The sequence below is a fragment of the Rhipicephalus sanguineus genome, chromosome 3, assembly GCF_013339695.2.
Source record: "Rhipicephalus sanguineus isolate Rsan-2018 chromosome 3, BIME_Rsan_1.4, whole genome shotgun sequence".
Taxonomy (NCBI): domain Eukaryota; kingdom Metazoa; phylum Arthropoda; class Arachnida; order Ixodida; family Ixodidae; genus Rhipicephalus; species Rhipicephalus sanguineus.
In genome coordinates, this window is record NC_051178.1 from 183,148,094 (window position 1) to 183,170,827 (window position 22,734).

The 22,734-nt window shown below is 47.3% G+C and overlaps 1 protein-coding gene across 1 annotated transcript; it reads left to right on the top strand.

The window, feature by feature from the left end:
- Positions 1 to 256: 256 nt before the first annotated feature.
- On the top strand, positions 257 to 21,760 carry LOC119385190 (endochitinase-like). The gene is made up of 9 exons (XM_037652704.2): positions 257 to 857; positions 3,657 to 3,941; positions 7,513 to 7,772; positions 10,031 to 10,131; positions 12,260 to 12,380; positions 13,892 to 14,086; positions 17,775 to 17,897; positions 20,677 to 20,844; positions 21,755 to 21,760. The coding sequence occupies exons 1-9, from the start codon at positions 257 to 259 to the stop codon at positions 21,758 to 21,760; spliced, it is 1,860 nt and encodes a 619-aa protein (XP_037508632.2).
- The last annotated feature ends 974 nt before the right edge of the window (positions 21,761 to 22,734 follow it).

A 22,734-nucleotide genomic window follows, 5' to 3' on the forward strand; every position in this document is an offset into this window, starting at 1 on the left:
AGTTTACAAAACGTCGCTGCCCTAATTTAGGCGCACCAACCCGCGTGAACGTTTCCGACGGACGGGACACTGAACTTATTTTGTGCGCGTGTGTCAGTGCAAAGTGTGAACTTGCATGCGCCTCCCGATCTTTCAGACCTTTCTTCCTTTTCTCAGCGCAGGGTGGCCAATCGGGCACAGCATTGTTCACCTTTGCTTTGCGTTTCTTTCTCTATCTTTGCTCATATTACGTGGAATGCCTTCCCTACAGGACGTCATGACATCGTATTCGGTGCTCGGCTTTCTGCTCGTTGTGGCTGCTGTCTTCCTCCTTCACGCTGGTGCAGCCGAAGCCGGCGGCGGAGTGAAAGGTGGCAGTAAGGGTGACGTCAAAGGTGGCATCAAAGGTGGCCAGGACGACTACGATGACGGATGCGAACCCGACAGCGGTTTCACCGATGACGGGGACGTTTCTGACGAGTCCTCAGATGATGAGAACCCCGGAACTCACGACTATGACCGGGAAACTCCAGTGACTCCTCCCACCAACGACAATTGGTCCGGGCCCGACGATAACCCCGCCACTCATGGCGATGGCCAGAAAACTGCGATGACTCCGCCCACCGGCGACGGATGGAGTGACGAGTCATCAGGGCCGGATGACGACGAGGATGAAATATTCGGAGGCGCCGGAAATGGCCCCAATGGCGGCGGGAAGGGCCCCAATGGCGGCGGGAAGGGCCCCAATGGCGGCGGGAAGGGCCCCAAAGGCAGCGGGAAGGGCCCCAAGGATGGCGGCAAAAAACCCAACCATGGCGACGATATCAAACGTTTTCCAGGCGGCGGCGGTGGCTCGAGCCACGGAGGAGGCGGAGGAGGTAAGCGTCCCGCTTCGGGTAGATGCAAAACGGCTGCTGTAGTACCTAATTCGCGGTTCCATTGTAGTGGAAAAGCAGTGGCCGGAGAAGTGTACCCGTGCGAGCATGCCGGTCGATGGTAACGTTACCAGGCTTAGTTTCAGAGACGCATTAATTAGGAGTGCCTATTCAGAGTGCTTGTCGTATGATGCTTGCGGAAGACGTCACCACACATGTAGCGAGTGTGGCGAAGCCTTGGTACTGTGTAATGGGTTGCGCTCTCCAGCGGCTTCTAGCGGGTCGTCCTCTTCGGCTTGTTCCTGAAAGAACGCCGCTCGCGCTCAGAGTCCGTGCTTTTGCCTTGACTGTCGCCACTGCGTATTGCCGCTGAGTGCCGCCAAATAAACACCTTAACACGAGTATCGAACGCGTCACATTGTACCCCCGGATGACATTAGCACGTTTTTCGCTTAACTTTCCCGCTTGGAAGTGGCACAGAAATTATCAGGTACGCCGCAGTGGAGGGCTTCAGGAACTCGGTGCACCTGGTGTTCTTTAACGCGCACCTAAATTTAAGCACACGGGCCTCTATAGCATTTCGCCTCCTTTAAAATGCGACCGTTGCGACCAGGATCGAACTCGCGTCTCTCGGGTCAGCAGCGGAGCACCGTAACCACTGTACCACTGCTGCGGCTGGGTAAAATTGGTATTGGTGACAGAAGTGTTTAGGACTAAACAAGAAACCAGTTAGAAAATTAAGGCAAGGCACTACGCTGACGTAAACAAATGAGGGTCATGAAAGAATAATGACACTCAGATAAAGAAAATGAGAAAAGCGATTGCTCACGCACTTTGGGGTCTTAGTATAATGCGATTAGGGAAGAATATTTGAGATAAAACGTTTACGTTAGCTGGCGTCCTTTCCTGCAGGCCATATGCTAGCTTGATATACCGATGAATTAGCCATGCTTGAAACAATAAATCTTGATATTGAGTCTCTATATTAACATCAAGATTTATTCATTTCAATTTAAACCTGTAACTTGTTATCAAGAGATCGGTAGGCAGATAGCGAGTTGCTTTTCGTCTACTTTAGATCATTTTTTTCTTTTAGCGATAATTACTGCTCTTAACATTAAACGCCCCATATGCGCTCCTTGGCTTCATTATCTGTTGGCTTCTATATCCGCGTCGAAGAATATAAACGGGCCCATCGACCCACAGCCTTTCTATAATTTTCTATTGTGTTTTGATATGGTGTATAAGATATACCGTGTCACTAAGTGAAGCCTATGTCAGGACAACGGAGGTACCTGTCCGTACACCTGGGGCGCCCAATTTTCCTTCGACAAGCATCGCACGTGGGCGCCTTCGACGACGCAACGTGACGATGTAGAAGTCGCACACTGTGTTTTTTGTCGTTTAATGATTGAACACGTACGGTGAGGTAGGATTGGTTAGTGCCTGCTTCCTCAACGAACAGTTAACACATTTTAAACGTTTCCCCTGAAATACACGCGTGCATTGCTCGAACAACTAGAACACGAAGCCCATAGAAAGTATAAATGAGCAAAACACACACGCACACACACTGAGGTACAACTCACCCCTAGGTACAGCCAACCTTGAGGTACAACCTGCGCTGAGGTACAACACCCTGAGGTACAACGGGCTCAAGCCCGTTGTACCTCAGGTGTACCTTAAAGGGACCGACAACTGATTTTTCTCGGCCCATTTTTTTACGGCGCGACAGAAAGCTCACCCTTTGCAGTGTTTGTAGCTCCGGTAGTTAATCCCAAAAGCACTTAGTTATTTTACAAGCAGTATTTTTCGATCTGAAAGGCTCTAAACACGGATGCACCTTTCCTCCTGCAACGCTGACAATTGATGGCGATGCCACCAGCCCTTCCCGCGATTTATGAAAGCTATCGTTGTTCTGATTTCGCAGGAGTTCCTGTAACTGTGCTTAACCACCTTTATTTATAGCTTTTCAAGTATTTTTGAAAATAACAAGCCGTTACAATGAGATGACGTGGTATTATACACCTTCCCTGTATTTGTACCGCGTTGTGTCCGCATGCGTCCAAGGTTGCCTGCGCCTGTGTCATGGGTGGCTTGTCCCGGCATCGTTACTCTTGATGCACGAGCCAAGCCAAGTCATCAAAAACGTCACTAGGCATGTGCGCGGCCGCGCCGAGTAGCAGCGCGCGTCATTTCTCAGACGATGTGTAGGTAGCAAAACTATGTCGCTCCAAAATTTTAGCGACCTATACAAACTGCGTGCTCGGTTCCATGAGCACGCTGAGAAGTTGCTCAAGACGAGCTGATAGCATGGCATCATTACGTCACATGAACGCAGTGCCACTTTAATGCAAACTACTAACGCAGACCCTTATGTAAATTTTTATGGAGTAGTACCTTTTAATATAAAGAAACGAACAATATTTCAATACTCACAAAAAAAATCGTCGACCGCGTGCAGCAATCAACGGCCACGTGGCCGGGTTCATCAGATCGTTGATGTTTTTGCCGCCAGAGGCGCCACAGGTCATTTTTCGCGACTTTCAATTAAGAAATAAAAGTATAAATCCACCTCTCACGAAAAAACAGGGTTGGTTTGAGTCAATGCGACGGACAATCTTCCCATCAGTGGAGTCATTTCATTTCATGCTCTGGGCAGTTGTCGGTCCCTTTAAGTCCGTTGTACTTCAAGCACGTTCCTTTCGTTTGCTTTTCTCTCCGGGGAACAAACACAGCATACACACATGCAGAGCGAGCGTTTTGTAAATGAAAGTGCCTCTTTCTCGCGCAATGTTGCAGTGGCTGGAGCAGGCGAGCCCGTACTGATGGGGGACGACAACAACAAAAAGGCTGAGCAGAAGGACAAGGACGACGACTGGGAACGCACTAGGAGACGGAACAACCAGCGAGCTCCAGTGGTGTGCTTCATCAAGGGTGACGGCTTCGAGAGAAGAGGCGTTCTCAAGTACTCCCTCACGAACCTGCCGTTGCACAAGTGCACTCACTTCATCTACTCCTACGTGGAGACGGACAACAACAGCGGAGAGATACTCTACCGCAAGAAGGGCAACCTGGGAGAGAAAAGTGCGTTTGGCGTTACGCCATTAGAGTCGTTTAGCAAGTTACGGAAATAATACCGTACCGCTCCTTTCTCGCTCGTTCTGCTTTAGCCGCTTCCAGTTACAGTGACAGTGTGTCCCCCGAACGACAAGTTCCTCGTTAACAATGCGTAGACCGAGAGTCAACAATGAGGCGTTACAACCCCATAGTGATTTTTGGATAATCCATTTGTGGTGTTGGGGTGCCTTCACTAGGATATGCCAAAGCACAACGAGCATGAAAGGAAGATAAATACGGCAATACCGTACCGTATTTCCGTAACTTGCTAAAAGACTATTGCCTCGAACTTGTTGTGCAATGTTACCGCGAGTTATAGACGTTCCTAAAGATGCCAGGGACAGCGATCTTGGTGTCTTTCGGAACAGTTAGTCCCTGAAGAAGAGGCCGCTTTTAAAGACGATAGTCTTTCTTGGGATACTTGAACGCAGAAATTTTGGTCTGTCTGTCTGTCACATGATTCAGCCACCCGGCCAAAGTCTAAGTAATTGCTGAACGACCAGCCACCTTGAACTGGTAGCTGCGTTCATTCTTGTGAACATTGTGGATCAAAAAGCAAATATTGCGCATATGTGAGGCGCGACATCAATACGTAAGTATTAGGTGGTGTGTTCTTTACTAGAAAATACATAGATACGTAATTCTAAAGACCCTAGTGTTTCTTAGGCTGCGCTGAAAATGCGACGCTATGCACGAAAAAGCCCTCTGCTGATAATATGGTGCTGCCACCTGGCAGTGGCCCTGGGTTCTGCAAAAGCTCATGTTTCCCGACGCCACTGCTAGATGGCGTCCATATCTCACGCAGCGTAAAGTCACTGGAACTGGAAAAGTACCGCGTTCTTTTTCTCTTCGCCGCCGCGCCCTTTCGGCGGCTTCGCCACATAAATGGTCCAGCTCGCTCGCCTCGCTAGCGTCTCCCGGCCTCCGACGCACGGCGCTTTGAAGGGCGATTGCTTTTAATTGCTTTTATAACCTCAGAAAAGCGAGCAGGAACCTTACGACATCCCGTATCGTTTTGACACTTCATCGCAAGCTTGTCGAGGCATCGAAGAAGGCCTGGGTGCTGCGCTTTTGGGTGCAGCAGCCGGCGGGAAACGGGCAAAGCTCTCTTTGCTATTCTCAACGCGAAAAAGGATGCCAAGCGACGGGGTGTGTGGCTGCGCAGAATACAGCGCGAAAAATTTGTTCCCGCGACTCATACCCGCCTTTGTGAGGAAAGCGTTTCATGGAGAATTCGCAAATGTTGTCTCGGGGAATGTTTGCGTCTCCGCTGCAACTAGTGCAGCTTGTTTCGCGTGGTTGCCGCAGAAGGTTCATGCACACTAACATTGCCGGGCAGCTCTTAACTATGTTTGGCGTAAAATTGACGCCTTTGGACTCCCATATAACGATCCGTGCGCCATGAAAACTGACTGCTACATACTGGTATTGCGTGACGTGACTGTATGACGAACATAAACAACAGTGTTTACCATGAAAAAAAATGGCACGCATGTCATGTAAGGCATGATTTACATTACATGCTCATGGTGCACCCGCGGCCGGTTCGCTGGCTTGATATGCACCAATATTGGTAGCGCGTGACGTGGCTGTATAATTTTACCTTTCGTGTCAATCCGGCAGATCCCACGCATTGTGGGAATCACTCTAATGCGAAGCAGCCAGCAAACAGCTGCATATATCGCTTTGTTCGTCTTTGAGGCAGATGAAGTAATTCATGCCATGACACCTAGTTCATTATATATCGTATGTCATGCATGCATGCATGTAGAACCTGGTATATACAATGTATGACCTGTAATTTATGTTCGTCACGCACCCATGTCATGCCATACCAAATCTGGTATACATCCAGTTAACAAAACGGCCGGAAGCGCACAAAGACAGTGTAATGTAGACCATGCCGTACATGTCATGCATGTCATGATTTTCACGTTACCACCTGTCATTCATGTTCGTCATACAGTCACCTCGCGCTATACCAATTTTGGTGTATATCAAGCTACAGAACCGGCCGCGAGCGCACCATGAGCCTCGCAACTAAGTGATGCTGTACATGACATGCAAGTCATGATTTTCATGTTACCACCATTCACTAACGTTCGTCATACAGAAATATCTCGTTATATCAATTTTTGTATATATGCATTTCATTAACGACCGCGAGCGCCCCGACACCATGTCATGTAAATTATGTTTTACATTTTATGCCTACCTTGATTTGCACGTTATGACTAGTAACTTATATTCGTCATACACTCTTGTCACACCATATCAGTTTTCGTGTGTATCAAGCTAGCGAAGCGGCTGCGAGCGCACCATGAGCGTGGCATGTAAATCATGTCGTACATGGTGCACATGCCATTATTTTCATGTTACCAGGTGTAGTTTATATTCGTCATACAGTCATATTATGCCATACCAAATTTGGTATACATCCCATTAACGAAACGGCCATGAGAGGCCGTTTCGAAACGGCGCAGTTCGCATTTCTTTATCGCGTTAGTACGCGTGCGTGCGCGTGTAGGCAAGCGAAAACTGCCGCTATTTCTTTCCTAATCAGTTAGAGAACAACAGTATGCTTCATTCGGGGCTGCAAAAGCGCACGCAATGCGTAAAACATGCGTTACTCCGCGTGAAATCAACACCGCGCCGCCGCAGCTTCGGCCGCGCTGGACCAAATATGGCGGCGGGCAGGACGGTCGCGGTACTTTTCCCGCTCCAGTGACTTTAACGCAGCGCCTCCTCTGTTTGATCAATGCCAGCCAGATGCGGCCGATTAAACATATATAGGAGGCGCTGTCTGAGGCAAGGCAAAACATAAATGGCCACTTGATGAAAAAATTGGTACGAGAACAGCATCACGGGTGGCCGCGGATGAGACCAGGACTCATGTAGTACGGCCGCCAGAAGACTATCGTCTTTCGAAGACATTTGCAGCGAAGCACGCAGATACACGGGCAATTTTTCCTTCAAAACGTTTCGTTAGCTTTTCTTTTAAAACAAAACCAGGCTGGAGTGTTGTCTTTTACTGTGTGTTGTTTTACTCAGCCAGACAGATTTTTGTCGACGATGTGTGCCTTTGATGGCTCGTTCACACCTGCGACTATCACCGGTCGCGCGGCCAAGTTAGACAAAAAGCGATTGGTCGCAAACGGTCTTAAATGGCCGCTTTGGTCGCAATGCGACTGCTTTGGCTCCGCTGCTCGCTGCTTAAATTTCAGTAGCGCGACTGCAGTCGCAAACCTTTGAACCATTCGAATGTGCAGGAACAAGACGTCAGCCTATTCTACGGGGCAAATGCAATGCGAGCAGACGTGAATTCTGTGTGACGACGGGTACAGGTCACACGAAGGTGTGAACATCGCTCTCGTATAGAGTCGCTTTTTTATCCCCAGTCGCAAATGGTCGCGCGACCGGTGCTAGCCGCAGGTGTGATAGAGCCTTAAAATCGCGCTTCTGTGCTCGTCACCGGTGGGTTAGGCTACATCTGACTACTGGTTATGCGATGACTTGTATTCCCTCTGGTACATCGCAGCTATCTTGCGAGAACTTGGACGGCTAAGGCACGACACGAGCGCGAAGGAAGTCAGGACCCTCGTCAGCTACGGCGCCGGTGCACACGTGCAAAGCCTTCTGAACCGCATCCGCGACGACAAAAAGGCCCAAAAACTGATTGACGACATCAAGTCTATGTTGGAACAATTCGGCCTGGACGGCATCAACTTTCACCTGGAAGGACCCGGTCCCCTTCTATGTAAACAGGATGACATCATGACGATAATCAAGTTCATCCAGGTGATTACCCGCCTGTCACTAGATATTTTCGCGTCAAGCTGCATTGTCAAGAAGGGTTCTGAATTAAAAACAAAATTTCAAGTGCCTTGCTAACCTATTCAGAGTCCCTAACTAACGTTGCCAGGGGCTGTTTCTCTTTTAGCAGCAGACACAGCCGGATAATCATTGTCCGCGCAAACAAACTGTGGGCATATTTTGGCAAAAAACTATATAGCGGAAGGAAATAATAAAATGCCTTGATGTTAAAGAAATGGGAAGCGGGTTTGCTCAGATAAACTACACGGTAAAGGAAAATGGTTATTGAAAGACAATAGTGTTAGTAGCATGCGCACAGATTTCTGATCTGCAGATGGTTAGTACAACACGCCTAGGATAATTTCTTTCGTAATTGATTGCGATTGATCTGAATATTTCTCCCAGTTTTCGCCGGCTTTATCGCTTGCGTTATACCAGTGGATAGAGCGTATATCGTTGGACCCTCAAGGAGGTACAACGGGACATAATGATAGCTATCAAGCTGAAAATGCGAGCTTAAGTGCAGTTTCATTACTTCAAGTGGAAGCCAAACACTGTATTGTGAGCGACAAGAAGCCGGCCAAATTCTGTTTTAAAATGTCGCGAAACTGCCAAAAATAGACTTCGGCGCAACGGAAAAACCGCATTTCTGTTGCACACCTGACCGAATACTTTTGGGGCCGGATCCTCGTTTAAGTACAGAGTACAAAGTATCTCTTCAAATAACTGCACCCTAGACGGACCTTGAGGATGCTTCAATGATATACTTACGATGATAAGGAAGAACACGGTTCCCTACACCACGAGAAACCAACGTAATGGCCTGGCGCTTTTCATTCTATAGGGAACACCCTAATTGTGGACAGGCCATGTAAACAGTTTTTGTGCACAATATTTTGTTGGCGATGAGGCAGTGTCATGGTCAAAAGCTGGATGAGGCGCCAGGCCCCGGCTGAGGACGACTGAAAATCAATGATAGAATGACCGAGTGGTCAGGCATGCAATGCATAAGCCGTGAATGTGAACAGTTGTCGCACTAATGCGCAAGATAAGCATGATGGTAATATTGAGAATATTGCTTACATGTGCGTGTTGCTTCAATTAAGTAATGATCATAGGTATTGCTGAAGTGCCGTGGGCTGGGATGACTGGAAATTTCTGCATTGGTCAGCGTAGTATACACTAAAATCTAGTTAATTAGAATTTCGTGGGACCGGAAAAAATGACCAAATTAACCGAATTCCGAATTATCGAAAGTATCGAGAAAACAATAAACAAGTGCCTATTACGTCAATCTATTTTCATTTTCTTGATGAATACGTGAATCCAATACTTATTTTGCATAAGACCAGTGTAAAAGCCGCAATTTTCGTCATTCGTGACTTTGTTCACAATGCAACCGCGGCTCAAGACTGCCGTGTATTAAGCCGAAACAAGCTCTGAACCCATCCCTTATTATGTACCGCTACCACCAACACCAGCACGCGCACGTGACGATAATTTTTTTTGCCGGAAAAATGACCGGAACTGATCATTCGTCCATAACAATGCAGCAAACGAGTTTTATGCCAGCATGCGGACCGCGGTTGAAGCTCTTCATGTTCAAGAGCTTCCACCATGATTGATTTTTGTGACATTGCGCGCGCATTGCCCGAAGTCGAAACGAAGCTACTGAGTGACGGAACGGTGTTCGCTAAAGACACGATCATAGCGTCCAGGCAGTTTTCAAGGCACGTGCGCGGCCTACGCCTACAGTGGAAACGAAACTGCTAAGCACTGCATCTCATGCTTAATAAACCTGCCTCGATAATGCACATTGCACAATCATGGATGGCGACGACGTCTTTCTGAATGCCCGCGGCCGTTTAGGTTGCTCGAGAACGCCGTTGTCGCTCCTTTGCGTCGCGCTTGACGCGCTTGGCGCGCTCCGAGGATCGTCCTAATTAAACGGGTTGCGGAAAATGTGACCGAATTAACGAGAGTTTGATTCAATTAAACAATACATAGGCTTGTCGGAGACAGGTAACCCGTCCGAATTATGCGATTTTAGAATTACCGGGGGTCGAATTAACGAGCTCTTACTTATATGTGTAAGGATTTTAAAATATAAGTTTTTGGAAGTTCAGCGCTCACCCTCATCGTCTTGCTTCGTCCTTGTGTCTTTTTTTTTCTTTTACGCTGCAGTTTTTAGCCCCGTCGCCTCCCCGAGATCAAATGCTGTCCATGTTTTCCTTTGTGCGCAGAGACTTCGGCGTTCAGTCAACAATATGGTCATCATCACGGCTCAGCTTCCCGCGTGCCGCGACTCCAAGTGCAACCTATTCATGAGTGAATCGATGTCGAGGTACGCTTTTTTTGTGCTTATTTTTACCCAAACGACATCTTCACGGTGTGAAACTCCGGAGGCACTTTCGGAACAGGAAACAGGCACGGTGGTTACACAGCTATTGGTAGCCTACAGAAACAGTGACATATCAGCTATTAAAGCACCAACCAGGGCAAGAAGACGCGAGTGAACACACGAAAAATTGGTTTCCACTGGTAAAGTTGGTAGATCTGGGCCAGTTCGTTGTTACTCTCTGGAATTTGAACCAGCTATACGACGAAACACACAGGAGAGAAATGGCACGCACCGCGCCATGAACTAACACCTGCACTTTATTGAAAACAATGAACTCCTAGGAAAACGAGGCGGGCATCGCGCCGCTCAAGGGCATAACAAACGCCAAATAAAGTTAGTAACGAGATAGATGAAGTGGCTAACTCCAGTGTGATGAGAAGCTCACTTCCTTTTGCATAAGTGAGACAGAGTGTGTGCTGACGCGATTATCTCCTTGCGTGCTGATATGATATATTCTTCGAGAATTTCACGCTCAACCTTGCCTCTACGGAGAATTTTAACATTGGCAAAATGCGGAACGCAGCAGCATTACAGACTATGGCGAAACAAGCTTCCTCTATTGTAGTTGTCAAGGGATTGCGATGCTCTCGGAGCCTATTATTTACGCACCAGCCTGTTTGGGCAATGTACACTTTTTTCACAAATCAGTAGAGTCTCGTAAACCACACGTGTCGAGTAGGTATAACGTAACCGATTTCGTGCAGCGTCGCGCACATAGGCGTGCGCACGGGAGGCGGGGGGGGAGGAGGCAGTGGGCGCGCAAAATCTGTCTGATACTTTGACTTAGTAGGGGGGGGGGCGCTGCGATGAACCTTGCCCCCCCCCCTTCTCCCCCCTATCCCCCCCCCCTGAAGGCGAACCCTGCGCACGCCTATGGTCGCACAAACAGGAATTCTATGGTCCTGCCATGCGCCGCACGAGGACAAAGACTTGAAAGTTTGCAGGAAGCGAATTTTCAACTCTTGCTCCGCGTGTTGCGCATGGCGGACATGGCTTCTGTAATAAAAGAGGTTCACTTCCACTACAAGAAGTTAAAGAGCTCTAAAGCAGTTACTTAGGCCGAGTTCCCTAAATTTTTAAAGAACGTAACATTTGTTTTTTAGTTGACACTCTTGTTTCTGTTCCAAGCACTTCCTGTCGATCACTTACTTCCGGTTTTCCGAATATTCAGAAAAAAAGACGTCTCGTGAAAAAGAAAACTGGTACGAAATCGATGGCTCTGGTCCAAGTTAAGAATTACATTGGATACATATGATATCGCAGCATACGTTTACTTAAGGTAATGGCCTGGTAACTGTCAAGATAATTAATGAAAATGAATTGAATGAGTTCAATAAAAGAGCAGACTGTTTTCTAATGAGCAGTTGGGGTCGTTGCGGCCCCTGGGTGAGCAGATGTCAACCACGTGCTTCTTTTCTAAGTGGCCTCTGAGATCTGCTTCGGCAATGCGACGAAACTTAAGGTTAACTAATAAAGGAATACACCATGACACACGAACGCTGACATGCGTGTGCCACCACCAGACACCTTTTATAAGTCAAGGATTAGGGTCGCCTCCAAATTTTACCATGAAAGTGTTTTATGCCGGGGTCCACCACGGTTCCACTGACGTATTTCCGTCACGGATATGACGTTGTAAAATATACACTAACAGATGGCAAAAAAAAACTAGAAGAAAAAGTTCAGTCGCCGGGCGTCGAACTTGCGGCCCGTCGCTCCGCAGCGCGCGGCGCGAACCAACTCGTTTATTGAGACGCGGACTTGCCCTTAGAGCATTAGGTTTGGTGTGTACGTGTTGCGAGGCCTGTGCTGTACTGCTTCAGTTAATACGAAATGATGTAAACTGGGCGTCGTGATTTGCAGCGTAATTGCTGTGCGCTTGTAAAAGTGCTTTGTCGAACAAAGTACAATTTCGTTGACTGCCATCGGGAATTTAAGGGAAGATTAAAATAAAGGAACTAGACCATGTGTAAATAGATATTTCTGCAGTCGCAGCATGTGCATGGCAAGCTCTTGTGTGCGGCATGTTTTGGCATCGTGTATATCGCGAAAAACCCGTCACTCCATGCAGGTACCTGGACTACGTGTTTCTTATCACGTTTGACTATAGGCTGGATGACCTCACTAGGACTAAGCTCACCAGCGGACTTTACAGATATAAAGATAGTCATGGTTATACAAAATTTGAAACGGTAAGTAGTAACGGAAAATAGGATTTATGATTGTTGCTTGTTATGTGGAAAGCGGTTTTGTTGTTGATTCTGTGGAAAGCACTAAAGCCTTTCTGTTGTTTGACGCAATTTTAGGCAAGGGTACCAATATGGGCTTGTTGGTTCATCGTAAACTGGCTAGTAGCATAGCGCGGGAAGACACACGGACAAAGAAGAAGCACAAGACGAACACAAGCGCTTGTGTTCGTCTCGTACTTCTTCTTTGTCCGTGTGTCTTCCCGCGCTATGCTACTAGCCATTTTGCAATTTTAGAGCGTAAGAGATACACGGCATAAGAGGTTACACATACACACGGCACTAACCTTCTCTAGTACGGTGTTTTTTTTTTTGGCTAAGAAATTTTGTCTGTCATGCATTCACTATGCCCTCGAAATGTCCTTTTAAGCCATACTTCGGTCATTTATTACGCTTAAAGTATGTCTGTTAATTATGGGGGAAAACACAAGAAATCTGGCTATTGTAATACATGCTGTTGTAAAGTCTTAGCTGTGAAATAGAACAAAAATAGAACAACATAGAAACAAGAGTGTGCTCCACGATCAACAAGAAATCATTGCTCGCTAATAGTTCGTTTCGAAACACCTGCCTCGTGTTATGGATGCTTCTTAATATTTTAAAGGCTAAGGCATTTTGTGCCCAGATAATGCGTAGCGACTATATTTTAACAGTATTCATTTTTGCGCTTCTTAATTCTTAGAAACGGTCACTGAAGTCTCGGATTCCATTACAGGCCTGCTTTGAGCGTCTCTGCTTTTCAAGCACTTAGCTTTACGCACAGACCAAGATAGAAGTCACTGGCTCTAATGATGGAACCCGCTCGCGTTCGCCAAATTTCAAGACTAATATCTCATACGTTAACCTATGCTCGCTTAAGACTTACTTTTTCTCTTTATTACGGGCATACTCACCTAGTTTGGGCGCTACGAAAAAGCATGGTATACAGATCAGTCGGTGGCGATCGTGTCTACAAATTATGAGTGGACAGAGAAGATATCCTCCTGAGGGGATGGTAGCGGACAGTTCAATTTCATCTATTATGCCCAATAATGAATTGATTTGAAGCATTCACCTGTAAAACGTTCCAGACAAAGGGTCTGGAGCGAAAGATAAAAAAAAAGGGAAAAGCAGGGAGAACAACGAGATCTACAACATCCGTTTTGCTACCCTACACTAAGGGGAGCGGGAAAGGGGAAAGAAAGATGGAAAGAAGAGCGGAAAAGAGTCGCGCGAGAAAACAAAAAACAATCCAACAGATACAACATAAACAATCCAACAGACCACTGCCACGCGAAAAGTTCAATAAGGCGTTAATAGATTTCCGGTGCGACAAGAGTTCGGGTCGGCAATCTAGTATTGGCCGTTCCGACAGGGGCCTGTCGTCAAGGCGGGCCAACACAGCCACTCGCAGCGACCTCTGGAATTTCGGTAGAACGTCATTACGCGTCACTGTTTTCTCTCTTGCACGTACACAGGAGACGTGCGTCGGTAGTTGGATCGACGCTGGAGTGCCCAAGTACAAGATTATACCGGGAATCGCCACGTACGGCCGCAGCTTCACGCTCGACAACCCTGCTTTCAACGGCGACAACGCGAAGCTGAAGAAAGACAATCCTCTTGGAAACCCTGCAGAATTCTCAAACACAAAAGGCTACATGAACTACGTGGAGGTGAGGGTGCTCTCATTAACTGCACGAACACAGGCTTCTGTTATCATGAAAGCGATGTTTTATTTATTCCATCATCACTACCGATTTCAGTGGCGGTGTCATACGCGAAAAGCCCGACGCCGGCGAGCGTATAAAGGAATGCGGCCCTCGAAGGTGGGCCGGTCACAGGCGTGTTTGTACGGGCCGTTTCCCAATTATTGATGCTCGTTCGATCGTGGGCTTGTCGGCGATCAGCCGTTTCTGATATGGCAATCTGATCTTTTATTGAGGTGACTTGTCATTTCACGTTGGCACATTTAATTGTTGCCTGGATATGAATGCATTACCGTCGTTGTTGCCCATAGCAACTGCAGTGTTGCGCTGCTAAACACGTGGACGAAGGTCCAATTCCCGGAATGGAGGAAGAAAAAAGTTAGGAGGGAGCACTGCGCAAAGCGGTAGAAAAAAAGAAAGAAAGAAAGAAAGAAAGAAAGAAAGAAAGAAAGAAAGGAAGAAATAAAGAAAGGAAGGAAGAAAGAAGCGCCCCAGGCGCGCACACGTCGAGCTTCGCTCGCCACCATGATAGTTCAAGAGCTCCTGAATTTTTGTTATTCTGTGTAAATGGAACTCACAATCAGACAGCGCACATCCGAGACATTTTTTAGGTCTATCCGTGATGTGAAATGAAGAGCTCATAACAGAAACGCTATAACGTAAGAGCATTTCTATCTTTTCCAACTTCGCCATCAGCGACCCGTAAGTGGTAAGAACTTCTCGGGCAGTGCTCGCTGCCTTGGTCTGTCACGCGGTCCAAAAAAAAACCAAAAACCATAGATGATCCCTCTGTCATAGGAATCGGTATAACACGAAAGTGAAACGTGTCTTCGCAGAAGTAGTGCTTATTGTGTAGTGTGATATATGAGAGCTTGTACAATGTCTATTCGTGTTTGGCAACTATAGCACAGCTTGACGTGGATGCACCCACGTTGACGCCTAGTAGAAGGTCTCCATCGCGACGACTAACGCCCATGATCATGATTAAACCGTTAAGGTAGCTGAAGTTATGATCATGCATTTGGACACAACGAATCGTGAATCCCGCGTAAGGATAACAGGAACAAGGTCATAATCAAATCTGGTAGCCGATATGCACTTCTTCAAAACGTCGTCAATTAAGGAGAGAAATGGCACGGTGTGCGCTTTCTAGTAATGGGTAACCGACGCCTGTGCTCAAGCATACACTACCACTCTGCGCTTCAGCAACACGGGAGGCAAAAGTTCGTGGCTTGAGCCGCAAACGCGTGCGTCCCGCTGGCCTCTGTCTCGCTGCACCAAGGCACGACATTCGCCCGTCGCAATCGTGTCCTTTCTGCAACGCGTATTGTAGCAGCTTTGTTAGTCGGCGCTCTCGCAATCGAAACAGTCGACGGCGGAGAAATCCCGTTGGTGCATGTGGAAGCTGCACTACTCCGATGAAGCGAAAGGCAAAGAACGTAACTGCGTCTAGGGTGCCTCGGCGACGCCAGCGCGGCCAGTGTCCTTCGCTGGTATCGATACGCTTTAACCATGACCTCCGATATCGCGCGCAATTTCGGAGTAAGCGCTAGTAAGTGTCGATCGTGACACATTACTTCTGTTCACCTCTCACAGACGGCAGCACCGCCCCGCTCCGTCCCGCCTACCTACATCGCCAACAGAGAGCACCTTGCGAGAGAGAATGTGTGAAAGATATAAGGCGCGTTCGTGAAGTATCCAGCATCTACCAAGGTAAATTAGTCGGTCGAGCGTCGGGTGCTTACCGTCGCGGCCGCAAGGTCGTGGATTCGATTCCCAGCGGCGGATACATTTCTTGTTTTTTTTTCTTTCTCACCCGCTGGCGTCAATTTTATCAACGTCATATCCGTGACTGGTGTACTTGCTGGACCCCGGCATAAAACGCTTTCGTGTTAAAACAGCGAAAAGACGCCATCTTAAGGTGACATGTACGGTCTGTTTAAGCACGATTGGGCAGAACAAAAGAAAAAGCCGCACGGCTTCTTATGCATTTATCGTAGATAGAAAATGATCATGGTCACGAACCAGCACGCGCCATCTTCGTACTCGCCTTCCTTTTCTCCCTCTTCTGCTTCGCTAACAGAAGACATGTGCCGATTTGTAACTTTATGGGCGAGAGAACGAGTACAGATAGAGAGAAAGAAAGAAGGAAAGAGAGAGAGTGAAAGAAATATAATGGAAGAGAAACAGCAAGATTCTTGGCGAAGAAATTCTTTGGCCGAGCCGAGATTCGAACCCGCGTACCCACGATCCGAAGGAGAGCGTCCTAACCACTCGGCTACCTAGGCACGCTGGCCGAGCAGAGCATAGCCTTGTACAGTACAGTACAGGAAGTAATGAAATCGACAGACAATTAAACCAAGGAAAGTACAGGGGCCATTATTTGCGGTTTCTTAATTGTATGATAATGATTCTCACTTGAACTGAAAGAAATTAAACTGGACGAAAAATAACCCTTTCCGTCGGTAGGCTGAAGAGTGGTGCGGTGCATTCGCGCGTGGTCATACTACGCCGAAACCGTACCTATCGAAGCCAACGCGGGCGGAGTTTGCCCTCACTCGAGCGATCGGGCCCTGTGGTCGCGGATCGTAAGAGTACGCAGCATAGTCGCGAGAGACCCGTTTTCTCTCAGCGGCGTGTCGCCGTGAGCCCGTTGCCCGCGGAGACGTGCTAGCGGCACCCTTTGTGTTGTACTTTCGCCCGTGGCGTGGGGAAGCCTGTTTTGCTTCTCCCGCCGCCTTTGGGAGCGGGTGTGGTACTGCGTTTTGTGGTGTTGCCGCAGGCAGTAAACTGTTGCGGATCTCGAGAGCAGTACTGTGTACTTGCCGCGTTGCGCTCGGCGCCTTTGCGCTCGAACATACGTGTGCAGCGGCGCGCTAGTTCACGCGAGGCGACGGCAAACGCGGCCCTGTGGCTCGCTAAGTCCGAACCCACGCTAGTGGCCGTACTCCTGTGAGGTACGTGCACACTACAACAGAAATAGAAGCAGAGAAATAGATAGAAAGGGAAAAATACAAGGCGAAAGAACGACTACAGTGAGAGAGAAAGAGATAGAAAAGAAACAGACAGAAAAAGGGAGAGCAAGCATAGTATAGTATAGTATAGTATAGTATAGTATAGTATAGTATAGTATAGTATAGTATAGTATAGTATAGTATAGTATAGTATAGTATAGTATAGTATAGCGAAGAGTAGGAAAGAGAGAGGTGAGAGGGCCTAGCCAAGCCAGGACCAACCAGGTGCCCACCGGCTCTGCTGTGACACAGCCTGCGCTAATTTTTCTTAGTCAATTGTACTGATCTTAAAAATGTTCGTAAAATTTTACTTAATTCGGGCACATATTGGTTACTTGTCCTGTTTTCCTTTCCTTTAAAAAATATATTTAAGTTACGTAGGACCATTATGTTTGTGTGGCTAGTGGCATGTGCGGTCGCACTTGTGCCCGAAATGAGTAGCTAAACTTTCTCAGCTGTCACTTTGAAATTCTCATGCAGCCACTTTTTATGTCTCTGTGAAAGAGTTAAATAATAGTAAAGCGAAAACTTCCAATATTGCCAGCTGCTCCCTTTGGCTTACATGTCGGCTTTTGGCTCACACTTTTGGCTTACATGTCGAAAAAGATGGTCACAAAATGTTTTGATCTGCATTTTTACAGACCTGCAACCGTGCCGGTTACATGAAATGGACTAGAATGTGGGTGAAATACGCAGCAACACCCTACATCTACAAAGGGGACCAGTGGGTCAGCTATGACGACAGAGGCAGCGCCGACGTAAAGGTAAGCCTGTCCATTTTATTTTCAGAGGTGAGTTAATATCGTGGCAACTTGTCCTGCTAGTATAGGGCAATTTCTCGCTCGCAGAACACTTGTCAGTGTCGCAATCTGGCAGTTGTGGCACAACTTATGGCACTGAAATCGTAGCTGTCGTGCCTAAACACACAACAGGAAGTTGCGTACTTAGGCAGTCACAACCGTATAAATAAGTGATCGTATCCAGCTGTTTTTTTTTTCGGTGACAGGGCAAAAAAGTTTTATATTGCCTTATATATTCTGATTATTAAATTAATTTTCAACTGAAGATGCGCTTGACTTATCGCTGGCCGCCAGAAAAGAGCACGTTCATAGCAGCAACCGTGTGAAATCATTCGGGCTGTGTCACCTAATATAAAGTTTCTTTCAGCGATCAATTTGATAACGCCCCGGAGCAACGCGGGTTGCGTGAGAAACACGTTTGGTTTTGTCAAGAGCGCTTTTTCTTTATGTCCCCATAAAAATGTGGCCGCACTCAGCAGGTATCAAACCAACCGAGCTTGCACTGAGTGGCAGTAACTGTCAAGCCGCAGCAACTGGTTGTAGACAAAGAGTGACAGCGCAATATGCGACATCCATCTTTTCTACTTGTACTCATTTAAATTCTCAGGTTTTACGTGCCATTACTAATATTCACACATGATGTCCCTAATCCAGACCGTTGTACGCCAGGAACTCGCTAATGCAGGACTCGCAGGACTCCAGACGCTCTGCCCAGTGAACAGACCCGATTACCGTCCACCCGGTCTACCTGACCTGCCCCGAAACTCGTACGCCCGTCCTCGTTACCGGAACTCGGCGGAATCACGAACCTCCGATGACAGGCCTATCTCCTTCTGTTGCGGACGCGTCGGCCATATTTCCCGCCACTTATGACCTTGTTAGATTCGTTTCTTCTGGCCCGATATTTACCGCTCCGCTCGCCGTTACGTCACTTCGTGCAAATCTTGTCAGCACCGCAAAACACCAGCCACCCTTCCAGCAGGGGGCCTTCAATCCATAGAGATACCATCTGAACCATGTTGGTATTGACCTCCTCCGCCGTTTTCCTCTATCCATCAGTGCAAACAAGTGGGTAGCTGTTGCCACAGGCTCCACCACTCGGTATGCGATCACACGGGCTATCCCTACCAGTTGTGCCACCGACGTCGCTAACTTTCTCCTCGAAGACGTCATACTTCGGCACGGCTGTCCGCGACAGCTCATTACAGACCGGGGTAGATACTTTCTATCAAAGGTGGTCCAAGACATCTTGCACTCTTGCGCCACAAAACACAAGTTCACCACTGTGTATCACCCTCAGACCAACGGCCTAACAGAGCGGCTGAACATAACTATAACGGACCACCATGCACGTTTCTCCAGATTATCGTGACTGGGACGTAGCCCTGACGTTCGTGACATTTGCCCACAACACGTCTCGGCATGATTATTTAGGTTTCTCTCAATTTTTTGCTGTTACACGGACGAGAACCCACGCTGCCTTTTGACACGCTTTTTCCTCCCGTTATTGATTCGACATCAGAATACGCTCGTGATGCCATCGCTAGAGCTGCAGAGGCACTCGAGGTGCCCGCCTTTGTCTTAACACTTCGCAAGAAAAACAACGACGCGTCCACGACGGCCGCCACCGCGATAAGCACTTCAAACCTGGTGGCATGGTCCTTCTCTGGACACCGTCACAGCGAGTTGGTCTATACGAGAAGTTGACTTCCCGTCCTATAGTCCGTACCATGTCTTGCCCCAAGTCACCGATGTCACGTGTGAAGTCAAACCTCTGAACACCACAATAGCGCGATCATCTGAAATCGTTCACGTCACGCGACTAAAGCGGTGTCACTCGGACCAATTAAGCACGGGGTCGTGCCTTCGCCGCCGGGGGTGATGCTACGAAGCGCTACCGGAGATGAAGAGGAAGACAGCATGAAAAAAAGACGACGTTCCTTGATATTTGCGCGGACTTAGCTCTATCTTGTATGCCTGGCTCCGAGTCTCTGTATATACCTTGTAAATATATTCTTTAACGCCTTTTCTCCCTTTAACAATATATTATTATCAGGCACACCATAGCGGGAGGCTTCTTATCAATTTCGATCAACAGAAACTGTTCAACGTGCACTTCAATGTAAGTACGTGGTCGATCTTGCAGTTCGCCTCCATCGAAACGAGGGCCGCCGTGGCAAGGAGTCGAAGCCGCGTCCTCTTGCTTTTGAAGTGTGACACGATAGGCACTTAGCCACTACGGCGGGTCATCTGTACACATCTGTACACTAACACGACACTCAAACCATCAGTGCGCGTTGCGTTTCTTTCTCTCTCTTTTATCGTCATAGCCCAAGAGAAGAAAACGTTATTCTCACAACACAAACGATGTTATATTATTCTCTCTTCTTCTTACTGTTTAACTTGCTGCGCGGTAAGTCAGTTAAGCTATGTAATCATAAAACACTTGCGAACATTCCGACGCAGGACATGTCTCAACATTCTAACAAGTCCCGGCTTACTGTTCTTCTGGGAGTAAAGGATGAGAAGTAAGCAGTTCTTAGAATGCAACATCGAAGGCTTTCGGCCGTCATTGTCTTCAAAAACCTTCGTGGCGATAACCCTGCTCTCTATTAAACAATGACGGTACTTTTCCGACTGAGTATTAACGGTATGGGGGCACACTTTGCACCCCCCCCCCCCCCTCACAATGGGTGAATAGAGGGTCCGCCTCCTTATACCCGTATTCTACGACTAACCGCAGGTCAAATGGTTTCGGGACCGCTCGCTGGGCGGTGTCTTTATCTGGTCTTTGGGAGAGGACGACTACGGCGGAAGCTGCCGTCAGGGCGAGCAGTACCCAATGGTGGATGCGGCATGGACGGTCATGAAGGACTATTGGCCTATACACTCCTATCGCTCCAAAAAGCAGGTATGCCTGTTAAACAGAGCCAAAACACATTCGGCGATCATCTCAGTCGGCGCCCTCACACCCGACTGAATGTCGCTGGCAAATACAAGGCATTGGTGAAGGATGTGAGGGAATCATTGGTATGCCAGAGCCACTGAGATCGAAACACATAGCGATCGGCTAGATTATGGTTTTTTTTTTTAGTAAAAAGTGTGCCGACTGGCACTCTTTGCTATCTTCTAGACGACCCTGTCAAGCGCCGGTGCGAGTTGTCCGAAAACATTGATAAGAAAAGTTACACGGCCCCTTATGCCTTTGCCTAAGACGACTGGAAGGCGAGAGCCATATTTTTCTTCTCAGTCGATTGTAGTGATCCCACAGCAGTGCTTTCCGCAACCAACGTAGTTTTGCACTGCCTCCGGGATCGGAGGAATTGGAAGCTTTCTGTAACTCACGTGGCTTTGCAGTGCCTCCGTGATCGGCCCACCATTGATAAAGGGACGATGTCATGTGAAGACGTCATCATGAAACGCCACCTGGTGTGAAGTCAGAGCAAAATCACGATAACGTCGAATATTTCGGGAGCCTGTGACGTCTTGATAATGTGATAGTGTGACGTCATCATATGATTTTTCGCATCGCTCGTTCTGACGCCACCAACGGTCATTTTTCGCGTTTGATGAAACATCTAAGGATTTCGCCTGAAAAGAAAAGAGCGCTCACACCAGCCAATTTATAAATACGCAACAGGGCAATGGTCATTCTTTAATTCAAAAACACCGAGTAAGGATGTACTTGTTTTGCTGTGCCCAAAATGACACAACATTGCCGATACTTCCTAGTTTCATAGACTAGAAAAGAAGACAAAGTTTTGCCGCTACAACGCAGCAAAGTGATTTTTCACAATTTTTACCAATCTCTTTTATTTCAGAGCTGAAAGTCGTGAAGATGCAAGGTTAAAGCGACCACAAACCCTGAAAAAAAAGGATAAAATAAAACATCCGATTGTGACACACCTAACAGCGCCGATCGGAATGATGTCGCCGTTGATTGTTTAGTTGAATTATGTGTTAATAAATTATATATACAGTTCCTTTCGACAGACAGTGTGATTTGATTATAATTCTGAACTATCCTTCTTTTTTTTTTCCGGTCACAAAGATCTTCAATCACAGGGACTTGTTCTTGCTGGGTGTGCATTGGTAGAACCGCAAGATAATAATTTAAACAAGAGTTACTCTTTCAGCTAACTTGTTCTCAACTTTAGAAAGCGAACCAGCTGATAATTAAAAAGCGCGCTAACGAAAGCACTAAGTACTTTGGACAAACGTCCCTCGAAATACCACAATTACTTGGACCATGATGAGCAATTCATAGCAAAGCACGAATTGTTCCTAATTCCTTTTTTAAGATACCGTGTAGTGGACACATAGACAAGCGTTCATAAAAGATAACCGTGCGCCGCAATATATAAATGTCACGCTCAGGCCCGTAGCCAGGAATTTTTTTCGGGGGGGGGGGGGGCACTTGCTGGTAACCTTGACTATTTGAGAAAAACACCTGTTTTTATTATTTATTTTTGGTAAAAACATGTACTTCACCAAAATTTCGGGGCACCCACCCCTGGCTACGGGCCTGGTCACGCTTGTGATCTTTGCCGCGGACGAAAATTGAACAAAATAAAGTACGTGTTTATGAACTCTCTAGTAAACGGTAGCTCTCGTCAGTGAACATACTGTTGGCGTGTGGTTATGTTTATTTGTTTCATTTAGCGTTAGTCTTTCTTCTACCTTGCACGACAACTTTATTTATTTATTTATTTATACCGTAGTGGATGTTGCTTCTTTTTGCCTGATATTTACTGCTCTCTTCGGCGTTAAGTCGCTTTCTGAAATCCTGTCAGTGCCCCCA

What these genes read in the sequence shown, in the direction of transcription:
- LOC119385190 (XM_037652704.2), top strand. Translation starts at nt 257, where the DNA reads ATGACATCGTATTCGGTGCTCGGCTTTCTGCTCGTTGTGGCTGCTGTC. An exon ending in CCACGGAGGAGGCGGAGGAG is followed by an intron (nt 858 to 3,656) that starts GTAAGCGTCCCG and finishes GCAATGTTGCAG; the next exon opens with TGGCTGGAGCAGGCGAGCCC. An exon ending in GAGGCAGCGCCGACGTAAAG is followed by an intron (nt 17,898 to 20,676) that starts GTAAGCCTGTCC and finishes GACTAACCGCAG; the next exon opens with GTCAAATGGTTTCGGGACCG.